The following is an 11,941-nucleotide window of genomic DNA, read 5'->3' on the forward strand; positions in this document are numbered from 1 at the left end:
GTAATACATTGGTCAGATTTTTCAAAAGGTACAATCAGAAAAATAGATCGTAGTACTCAAATTTAGAAAATAATTATAAAAAAGTACGGTAGTATTATATTTGGCCACCTTTACAGGGCTGTGGAGTCAGAGTCGGAGTCGGAGCAATTTTGGGTACCTGGAGTCGGTGGTTTCAATAAACTGAGGAGTCGGATGATTTTTGTACCAACTCCACAGCCCTGCACCTGTAGACAGCATTTGTGAAGATATCAATGTGCCCGTCCAAGAATGCAAAGAAGTCATGCTTGGTGGATAGGCCAAAAGTGCTCAAAAATGATTCAGAAAGAAAAATGCAAGGATGGCTGGCCCGCCCAATGTCAGGGCACTGTACTTGGCACCTGCTGGGGTCTGAACTATGTAGATGAGAACTCAGTTCTCAGGAGCCTGTGTAATCAATGGTATACAAGGGAGTAGTAGCAGGCCTTCTAGAATGAAACAGTAGCTATCAGTTAAGAGAATTCAAACTGGTCACTCATATTTTTTTCTAAGAATAGCTGAGCCATGTGCTCAAGGTATGCCCAGACTACAATAACATTTTTTAAGTGGGGCCAGGTATATAACTGGGCCAGGTTCTCAAGGGATGCTCAGATAACAATAATGACATTTATAAAGTTCTTTTCTCGCATAGAACTCAAAGAGCATGGCATGTCTCAGATCAGTTATTGACGGGTGGATCTTTTCACAGAGGAAACGGCTTCATATCCATAAAAGGCAGACTAACCAAATAGTTTTTCAATCTTGATTTAAACATGTCCAGGATTGGAGTTGTCCTGACTGAGTTTGGTAAGGAGTTCCAAGGGGTTGGAGCAGCATGATTGAAAGCTCTGGTCTCAAAAGGTTTTGAGGGAGACTTAGAGGATGACCACATTATTAGATCCTGTTGATCTCAGCTTCTAGGAGGTGTAGTGCAGCTGCTACAAAATCATATCGATAGCCAGGGCCTAAATAATTAGTAGGGAATCTTTAAAGAGACTCTGTAACAAATTGTTTATCTTTATTTCTTCTATGCTATAAGTTCCTATGCCTTTTCTAATGTGGTCTGGCTTACTGCAGCTTTTCCTAATTGCACAGTAGCTGTGTTATCTCTGTTATATGATCTAATCTTCTCTCTATAGTCGGCACAGTCAGGCTGAGGCAGTCAGACTGGAATGTGCAGGGCTGCTTGTGATTAGCTAGAAGCTGTACACACCCCCTGCAGGCTCTGTGTGACTAACACACTCTGCTTAGCTGAGCCTATTAGAAGCTGGTTAGTTTGTTTGTAAACACTGCCTAAAACTGGCAATTACAAGCCAGGTTTGCAGCAGAGAATGGCAGAAACAGCACAGAGGGGACCAGGAGCACATAATGAATAGAATGGTATGCTTTTTATTGTAAGAATTTCAGAGTACAGATTCTCTTTAAGAAGAGACTCCATTTAATGGGTAACAAGTGTAGTGAGCATAGAACCAACGTTATGTGGCAATGGCGGGGTTGGTTTGTTAACAGCCTGGCAGCAGCGTTCTGCACATAGTTTAGTAGGTGTAGATCTTTATTTGGAAGGTCTGTGTAAAAGGTACACACACATTTGACATGATAATAAGAGACACATGAATGGCTGTGTGGTGTGCTGGAGCTGTGTCCTATCCATATGTCAGAGCACTGCTTCTTAAGTTAGGTTAGTCATGGTTAAATCAGCTAATAATTGATGCTCCACTAACTTGTCTGTTCTGGTCCTTGCAGGGGACAAGTACGTGGTGGTGGACTGCGGCGGTGGCACTGTAGACCTCACTGTCCATCAGATCCGCTTACCAGAGGGTCACCTGAAAGAACTATACAAGGCATCAGGTAACAATTGTGTGCCTCGGATTTCTTGGGTCAGCCCCCTGGTGGACAAAAGCAGCACTGTGCTAATTCAGAACAGATCAAACATTCGACTACTGAACAAGCAAGATCCAGTCTCAGCCGCACTCCTGAAGCAGATGTTTTCTCAGCCCTGTGCAGCACACAGTGTTTGTTTCTCTATCTGTGTGGAAGCTCCTTGATTAGCCCATGCCACAGAAATCCCCTTTATGGTGGTCATACATGGTACAATTTTTTAATCCAATCTTACCATTTCTATGTAATATAAGGGAACTGCCTAAATTATCCTTTCAGTTTATTCACTTAATATACCCTTATACTACATACAAATGGTAAGATTGGATCAGCATCAGAAAGGAAAACAGTAATAACTGATTTAATGGTGTTTCTGATTGTGAATAAAATCACCATTGCTGTATCAAAAATTGTGACTTTCAAAAAGGTAGGTACAAAACATCATCATCATCTGTAGAAAAATCGTCATGTGCAAACATCTTGTGCATTCAAACAGTTGCAAGAGGAGGATGTCCTACCATATCAAAGGTGGCAGTGGTGGGTGCAGGGCAAAATCAGATCAGATGGATCAGCCTCGGAAGAAGCACCGCCGTGCGAAACGGCTGTTAGGCTACCGTTTTTGCCCTGCACCCACCACCGCCACCTTTGATATGGTAGGACATCCTCCTCTTGCAACTGTTTGAATGCACAAGATGTTTGCACATGACGATTTTTCTACAGATGATGATGATGTTTTGTACCTACCTTTTTGAAAGTCACAATTTTTGATACAGCAATGGTGATTTTATTCACAATCAGAAACACCATTAAATCAGTTATTACTGCAGTGCCTGATTCAACTGTTTTCCTTTCTGATGCAGATCCTATGTGAATGTTTCGCTTCTTAAGTCATGAGCACGCAGTATCTGTTACAATATCAAGGTGGCTCATAGATCATCCATCCATCCTTTCTCCCAGTCACACGGTTAGAGACTCTGTAGTGCCGGCAACCTACACTTTTTGATTTGAAATGGTAAGATTGGATGCAAAAATTGTACCATGTATGGCCACCATTAGAATGACTGCTTGGCACCAGAGGTTTAGCCACAAAGCCACAGGCCTCGGTGCTAATTTTACGTTAGGTCCCACGGGTGCTGTTTATTTAAACCTTACGCGATATGGAATGCTAAAACCTGCTTGCCTTGACAGCTTCCTGTTTGTGAACCTCGTTGCATTGTGGGACATAACGTCTGTTTCCAACTGCTAAGCAAGCAGCATCCCCCTTTGTGCATAGATTTCTCAGTAAATGAACATTCTGCAAAGATCAGCTGACAGGACTAAATGTGATGAATGTCAGAATGTAAATCAGGGCGAGGAAAGCTTTTACAATGGGCAAATACTGAACAAATAGTTTATAAGTGAAGATTGTAAAGTATAAGCAATTGTATTCATGATATTTTTTTCACAATAGTTCCTTAGGCCTCGTTCACATAATTTAGCGGAGATGGCCATGCGATCGGAACGCAACATGTACGATCGCACGCCATCTGCGCTGCTGATCCCATTCACTACAGTGAATGGGTCAGCGATGCGATTCCCGAAAAATGCATGCAGCAGTGAGATAGCGCATCGCACTTCTGCGCAGCACATATGATGGAAATGGTAGAAGGGCTGCCTATGCCCTTCTACCGTTCTTGCTTATCGTACACTATACGTGCTGTCAAAATGTGCACGGCAGCGCATATAGTCTGAACAAGGCCTTACCATACAATTGTATATGAGATGTAACAAGTACAGATATGTTCTGTTTACCACAAACATCACTTCTTACATAATAATAAAGGCAACAAATCCCCCACACAACAATTCAGCAGCATATTACCCTCAAATAACATAATTCAGCAGCATGTTCCTAAAACAACATAATTAGCAGCAAGTCTAACATTGTCACAGAGCCCACTAACAATATATAATGTTTTGGTGTTTCAGGGGGGCCATATGGGTCACTCGGGGTAGACTACGAATTTGAGAAACTGCTCTGTAAAATATTCGGAGACGATTTCATCGACCAGTTTAAAGTGAAGCGCCCAGCTGCCTGGGTGGACCTCATGATCGCCTTTGAGTCGCGCAAAAGGGCCGCTGCACCGGACAGATCCAACCCCTTAAATATCACCCTGCCATTTTCCTTCATTGATTACTACAAGAAATTCCGCGGGCACAGCGTTGAGCACGCCCTGCGCAAGAGCAAGTAAGTGTACCTGTCTGTGCGCTTCGGGCACCATAGTTTTACTTTCTAATCCCGCATTTTACTATTTCTGCCTATGGTGGCAGGGAGTACCTAAAATTAGGAAGGGTGGTTAGGGTTATACAGGTAGTAGTTAAGGTTAGGCATGGGGGTGGAGTGGTTAGGGTTAGGCATGGGGGTGGAGTGGTTAGGGTTAGGCATGGGGGTGGAGTGGTTAGGGTTAGGCATGGGGGTGGAGTGGTTAGGGATAGGCATGGGGGATGGAGTGGTTGGGGTTAAGCATGGGGGTGGAATGGTTAAGGTTAGGCATGGGGGTGGAGTGGTTAGGGTTAGGCATGGGGGTGGAGTGGTTAAGGTTAGGCAGCTGGGGTGGAGTGGTTAGGGTTAGGCATGGGGGTGGAGTGGTTAGGGATAGGCATGAGGGGTGGAGTGGTTAGGGTTAGGCATGGGGGTGGAGTGGTTAGGGTTAGGCATGGGGGTGGAGTGGTTAGGGTTAGGCATGAGGGGTGGAGTGGTTAGGGATAGGCATGGGGGTAGAGTTGTTAAGGTTAGGCATGGGGGTGGAGTGGGTAGAGTTAGGCATGGGGGTGGAGTGGTTAAGGTTAGGCAGCTGGGGTGGAGTGGTTGGGGTTAGGCATGGGGGTGGAGTGGTTAGGGATGGGCATGGGGGTGGAGTGGGTAGAGTTAGGCATGGGGGTGGAGTGGTTAGGGTTAGGCATGGGGGTGAAGTGGTTAGGGTTAGGCAGCAGGGGTGGAGTGGTTAGGGTTAGGCATGGGGGTGGAGTGGTTAGGGTTAGGCATGGGGGTGGAGTGGTTAGGAATAAGCAGGGGGGGGAAGTGGTTAGGGATAGGCATGGGGGTTGAGTGGTTAGGGTTAGGCATGGGGAGGGAGTGGTTAGGGTTAGGCAGCCGGGGTGGAGTGGTTAGGAATAAGCATGGGGGTGAAGTGGTTAGGGTTAGGCATGGGGAGGGAGTGGTTAGGTACCAGGGGGGTCTTAGGGTTAGGCATAGGTAGAGGGTGGGTTCAGTATGAGAGTGAGCAGGCGTGTAGGTATACATTACCTGGTCCTGGCGATTGCGTCTCCTGCACTTTCTAGTTAGTTTGCTTTTGACCTGCAGCCATCCAATCACCATGCGGCTTCAGTCTCCGCATGGTGATTGGCTGGCTGTAGGACTCACTGTAAACTAAACAGGAAGTTAAGGGGATGCAATCGCCAGGAGCAGGAAATGTATAATAATGCTGGATGCCGGTAATGACATCTTGTTACTAACGCTATTTAACATTTTAGAAGTGCCCTAAAACGTTAAATATTGTTATTTACAAGATGTCATAACCGGCATCACCCTGCACACCTTTTTAAATGTATCCTTGGGGCAGAAGGCTGTGTGACATCACAGCCAGGGCCGGATTTATGGAAAGCCCACAAAGGCCTTGGCCTTGGGTGGCTGCAGCCAGAGGGGGCACCTGGACATGAAAAAAGGCTACTACATATGAACGAGGAGGCTGTAAATGGTAAGCAACAGATGAAAAGGGGAAGCTAATATCCAAGGGAGCGGTTCATGGAAGAGAGGGGCTGCAGTGCATGGATGTTACACATGAAAGAGGGGGCTGCAAACAGAATGGGAGGGATTCTGCTGCACAAGGAAGGAAAGTCCCATAACACTAGGCATAGGGGCAAAAGAAGTATAAGTCCGGCCTTGGCCAGGGCACGTGACGGGAGTCGCAGTAATCATCTGCACAACTCCCCATACACACAGTAGGCGTGAGTTTTTAAATACATTTAGCGCTAAGGTATCCTTTAAGAATAGGTAATATACTACTCAGGCTCCTAAGTCTCTGGTAGAGGACCAGAAGCTGAGTAAGGCACTGACTGTACCTCCCCATAGGGGTTGCAAAGGGAATTTCATTTATTTTAATTAGCGCTGGATGCCTCTGAAATAGGTAGCAGGTAAAAATAACAGCAAGAAAGCGGGAAAAATGATTATAAAAATAAATGCACTAAACCCCAGATGAAAAAATTATTATCATTATAGATCGCTGTGAGATTTCATTAACCATAGTGTAATCCAAGGCATTCTCTGGATAACTTCAGTATTACCCACTACGTGGATTTTTTTCTCCAGGATGTGGCAAGAAAGTCCTTTATCTCGACTTCACACCTCCCTTACTCCGCCCGACTCCGCACTTCCATCATCTCACACATCAAACAATTCACATCTGGGAAGGTTTAAAAGCTTTCAAAAATAAACAAACGCATTCCTAGAATAGGGGGGACCCACCGGCTCAGAACTATGCAAAAAATGTGAGAATGAATGAAAATATTGTGCGAAGGTTGAGAGGTTTTCTCAGTGACTGTTCTTTTCTGTGCGCAGTGTGGACTTCGTGAAATGGTCTTCACAGGGGATGCTGAGGATGAACCCAGATGCCATGAATGCCCTCTTCAAGCCCACTGTGGACCACATCATTGAACACTTGTGTAAGTACAGGGGGTCTAAATAAAAATGTCCTTCATCCCCCACCCCCACCCCAACTCCCTCCAATTCATCATCCACCATTGAAGTGATACTGAAGCAAAAAACAAAATAACTTATTATATAATGAATTGTATGTTTTGTACAGATAATGAACAGAACATTAGTAGAAAAGATAAGAATTTCATATTTTTCTTTTCAGTTATATAGCTTTTTTTTAATAACATTGCATCATTCTGTCATATTTGCGATGACAAACCACATACTGTATTTTAAGCTATGAAACAGCAGAGCTAATGACCCCTTTAACTCCCCTGCAGGAAAACCCTATCTGAAGCTGCCACTCACTGTTTTTTTTAATGTATAAATTCTTCAGTAAATAGGACTGTCTCCGACACAAGTTGGGTCAGAGAGTACAGAGAAGCTCATTTGCATAGATAACTGAAATTTCTTAACTCTTCCTATACTGGAAACAATATGATACTCTATACTCTCTTTGCTACTAATGTTCTCTTTCTTAGCTGTACTACACATACAATTCATTATATCATAAGTTTATTTTCACTTCAGATTCCCTTTAACCACTTGAGGACCTCAGGCTTACACCCCCCTAGTGACCAGGCCATTTTTCACAATACAGGGCTGTGCAGCTTGGTCAGGTTGCTGCACAGCCCTACAACTTAGCACACAAATAAATCTTGCCTCCTTTTATTCTCCTTAATAGGACACTCTGTAGGAGGTCTTTGATCGCTGCTGAGATTTTTATTCATTTTTATTAAAAAAGGGAGGCTTTTCCCTCCCTCCTACCTCCCTCTCTCCTGTGCTGTCCTAAATCGCCATAGGATGGCGATCGGCACTCATCCCCGCCTCTCATAGGCATCAGCCTATGAGAGCGCACGCATTACGAGCCGCTCTGAGGGACAGCCGAGTGTCCCTTGTACAATGCTGCAGGAGATCGCAACGCTGTACAAATGTAAACAAAGAAGATTTCCCCTTCCGGCTCTGAACAGTCTGCTAGCCATGATCGTGGCTAGCGGGCTACGTAAACCGGCAGGTAATGATCACTGACGCGTTCCCTGCTAAACTGCAGCTCCAGGACTTGACGCCAATCGGCGTTAAGCAGTCCTAGGCTGCCGGTGGTCGTTAGGTAGTTAAAGAGACACTGAAGAGAACTATTTTTGCCAATTTTACCTTATGATTCGCTTCAGTGCTCTTATCACAAGTAATCCGCCGTGTCCCCGCCGCTAAACGAGGGCTGCAGAGCCCCCAAACCCCTCTGCAACTATCCACGACCAACTTGGTCATGGATTTTGCTGCGCTGAGGGGCGGAGCTTCCAGCTGTAGCTCTGCCCCTCCTGACATCAATCGCCGCACGGATCGCCGCCTCTCCCCTCTCTGTGAAGGAAGAGTGACGCGCCGCGATTGACGTCAGGAGGGGCAGAGCTGAAGCTGAAAGCTCTGCCCCTTCCAGGAAATGCCTGCCGGAATGACCCCCGGTGATTTGGGGGCTCTGCAGCCCTCGTTTAGCGGCGGGGACACGGCGGATTACTTGTGATAAGAGCACTGAAGCGAATCATAAGGTAAAATTGGCAAAAATAGTTCGCTTCAGTGTCTCTTTAAAAGGCAGTAAAGGTTCCCAATTCCCCATAATCAATAATAAACAGCCTAGGCTGACTGCATATATGGTAATGTATGGTACGGGTAATAACAGGCTATTAGATTTCAGCCTGCTTACACTGAAAGCTGTACGTTCCCATCTCTGTGATAACAATTATACCTTAAAAGTAAACCTGTTATGATAGAAATATGGAGGCTGCATTTACAAAATTTAATTTCGTCCAATAACCTGTGCTGACTTTTGTTTCAGCCAACCTGTTCCAGAAGCCCGAGGTAAGCGGAGTCAAGTTCCTCTTCCTGGTTGGCGGCTTTGCAGAATCCCCATTGCTTCAGCAGGCCGTGCAGCAAGCATTTGGCAACCAGTGTCGAGTAATTATCCCACACGATGTTGGTTTAACGATTCTGAAAGGAGCAGTTTTATTTGGACTGGATCCTGCCGTCATCAAAGTCCGACGTTCCCCAATGACCTATGGAGTTGGGGTTCTCAACCGGTACGTGGAAGGGAAGCACCCGCCAGAGAAGCTTCTGGTGAAGGATGGCACACGGTGGTGTACAGACGTCCTGGATAAGTTCATCCTGGCTGACCAGTCAGTGGCTCTGGGTGAAACGGTGAAACGCAGCTACACCCCGGCCAAGCCCTCTCAGCTCCTGATCATCATCAATATCTACTGCTCTGAGCAAGAAGATGTCAACTTCATCACCGACACAGGTGTACGGAAATGTGGCACGTTGAAGCTTGATCTTACCGGTGTGGAGAGTACTCCGGCCCCAAACCGCAGAGAGATCCAAACCATCATGCAGTTTGGGGACACTGAGATCAAAGCCACCGCCATTGACATCACCACCTCGAAAAGCGTGAAAGTCAACATCGATTTCTTAAACTAGAACTTTTCCTCCTCACCTTCTGCCAGCCAGTTTATCCTGCGCAACTAACCACTTCTCCCAGCTTACTAAGACTCCAGCACTTAGCCAAGCTTCCCAAAGTTCATTCAGGATCTCTATCTCAGTTCTCCTCTGCTCTGACCACCAACTGAGGAACCTTATTCAGTATTACAGTTCCACCTTTTACAGCTAATTTGCATGTTGGCAGCTATGGGGCTTGTGGATAGTGAAGGATTTGGGTCACCCCGTCTCCAGCCTGTGGCATAAAAGACATTAAAGTCATGCTTGGACGGGAATGTTCCTCAAGGATTGTAGATATGTAGATTGCACACAGATAATGGACTCATCTATGCTGCTTTGAAAATACAGTCTACCCAAAGTGAGTTGCAAGCCACAAGTAGAATCCAATGGTTAGAATCAGCTGCTAGGATTCTATAACTCTTGGTGGGCCAGGTGACGAGATCTCTGTGCTGCGGTTTTTGGGTCAGACTTGGTCTACTTTTGTGTGCTTCCCCTCACTATGTTACAGCCTCAACTTTATGACATTAATAACAAAAATTCCAGCAGAGGGAGTCACTCTAAATGGCCAGGGCCGATGTGCAGACCTGGACACTTCAGAGCTAAGATCTCACCACTGGAGTCTCAGAGAGTCCAAAATAAAGTCATGTGGCTTGAATTTGAACTCCAGGAAAACTATGGGTTTGATTCACAAAAGGGTGCTAAGCAGTTAGCACGCCCAAAGCTTTTATTGATCGAGCGCATAGTTTTGCGCTGCACGGTAAGTGCGAAACATTGCACTGGGTGCGATCAAAATGTCGCACCGGGTGTGGCTAAAATGTCGCACCGGGTGCGTCCATTGGTGCGATGTTTTAGGAGCACCAAGTGCGACGTTTTGATTGCACCCGGTGCGACGTTCCGCACACACCGCGCAGCGCTTAACTTTGCGCGCTCTACTTTGCGCGTCATAAAGGGCTTTAGGCGTGCTAAGGGGCTTTTAGGCGTGCTAACTAAGTTAGCACCCTTTTGTGAATCAAGCCCCTATGTATTTTTGTTGTGGGTAGTTTGGAAAGGCATAAGACTATCTTTTGGCTTTGTTATTAGGGAGAATCTCTGTCACACTTCCTTTTTCCTTTGGAGAGAATCTGTCACTTCCTTTTTTCATTAGGGAGAATCTATGTCACTTCCTGTTTATGAAGCTTGGATCTGAAGGACAGGAAGTGATAGTCAACCATAAAAGTTTGATGGGGGTTTAAACTCTTCCTCCCAAATCTTTATTTGTTTTTACCAATTTCCTGTCAAAAAAGAAAGTGAGAGAAATTATTCCAAACAGGGACACATACAGCAATAAAAGCCAGATGAGGTTCGTTGTACTTTCCACACTATCTAAAACCAAAGAAATACCTATATATGGAGTTATGCTTTAAAAGAAACCAGGAGGGAGAGAAATATGGAAGATGCCATCGATGAGCTCTTTTTAAATGCTGCTACTTGCTTGGCTGTTACGCTGGTCCTCTGCCTCGAATACAGGTATGCAGATCAGGTGTTCCTACTGCCTCTTACTGCACCCGCTGCATGCCAGTAACATGTGTTTGACTCTGCTAAATCAACAAGAGAGTCAAGAAGACAAGTGCATTTTTAAAAAATGACAATAAAGATGGCAGCCTACATTTTCCTCTCCGTTAAGGTTTCTCAACCAACACTGACATATCACTTCTGAGAAAAGTGACTGAAGCGGAAAAAAAAACTTATGATATGACTAATTCCATGTGTAGTATGGATAATTAATAGAACATTAGCAGCAAAGAAAAGAGTCATATTTTAATTTTCCGCTATATAGCTTTTTTTATTTGTTTATTACATTGCATCATTTTCTAATATTTGCCGTTTACAAACTACACTCTGTATTTTAAAGTAGGAAACAGAGCAGAGCTAATGACCCTTTGAACTTCTGTGCAGTAAAACCTTATCTGAAGCTGTTTTTCACTGTTTATTGGATGTGTAAGTGCTTCAGAAAATAGCGCTGTTTTCATCCCAGGTTGGGTCGCATAGTTTAGAGAAGCTCTTTTGCATAGATAACTGAAGTTTCTTAACTCTTTCTGTGCTAAAAACAATATGAGACTCATATCTTTGCTACTTATTTTCTGTTTCTTAGCTGTACTACACATAGGGCTCGATTCACAAAGCGGTGCTAACCCAGTTAGAGACTTTAGGCATGATAACCATTGCACCACGCTGGTGAAAAGCCAGTTTAGGCATGATAAGTTTAGGTGTGATAAGTTTAGGCATGATAAGTTTACGCGTGATAAGTTTAGGCGTGATAAGTTTAGGCGTGATAAGTTTAGGCGTGATAAGTTTAGGCGTGATAAGTTTAGGCATGATAAGTTTAGATAAGTTTGGATCGCGCATAAAGTCCCGCACGCAAAGCAGCGCCATTAAACTCTATGCAAAGTGCACCAGACTTTGCTAGCGCAAAACTTTTGATCAGCTGTGCACTGCGGTGCTAACCCAGTTGGTGCTTAAACTTATCACGCCTAAACTTATCACGCCTAAACTTATCACGCCTAAACTTATCACGCCTAAACTTATCACGCCTAAACTTGTCACGCCTAAACTTGTCACGCCTAAACTTGTCACGCCTAAACTTATGACGCCTAAACTTATCACGCCTAAACTTATCACACCTAAACTGAGTTTAGGCGTGATAAAGGGCTTTTCACCAGCGTGAAAACTGTTAGCACCGCTTTGTGAATCAGGCCCATACAATTAAATAATCATGAGGGGTTTTTTTGCTTCAGGTTGGCTTTAAAGAAGAACTGTAACTATAAAAAAATTCCCCTGGGGGGGGAGGGGGGG

General features: G+C 44.8%; 1 protein-coding gene across 1 annotated transcript in view; it reads left to right on the forward strand.

The window, feature by feature from the left end:
• The window catches only part of HSPA12A (heat shock protein family A (Hsp70) member 12A), a 104,606-nt gene extending 93,312 nt beyond the window's left edge, over window positions 1–11,294 (forward strand). Inside the window, exons 9-12 of the mRNA XM_068255336.1 lie at window positions 1,759–1,863; window positions 3,862–4,120; window positions 6,491–6,594; window positions 8,457–11,294. Of these exons, the coding sequence (XP_068111437.1) occupies window positions 1,759–1,863; window positions 3,862–4,120; window positions 6,491–6,594; window positions 8,457–9,091 (1,103 nt within the window). The 3' untranslated portion in view covers window positions 9,092–11,294. The remainder of the gene's footprint in view (window positions 1–1,758; window positions 1,864–3,861; window positions 4,121–6,490; window positions 6,595–8,456) is intronic.
• The last annotated feature ends 647 nt before the right edge of the window (window positions 11,295–11,941 follow it).

This window comes from Hyperolius riggenbachi, chromosome 10 (genome assembly GCF_040937935.1).
Source record: "Hyperolius riggenbachi isolate aHypRig1 chromosome 10, aHypRig1.pri, whole genome shotgun sequence".
In the NCBI taxonomy this organism is placed as follows: Eukaryota; Metazoa; Chordata; class Amphibia; order Anura; family Hyperoliidae; genus Hyperolius; species Hyperolius riggenbachi.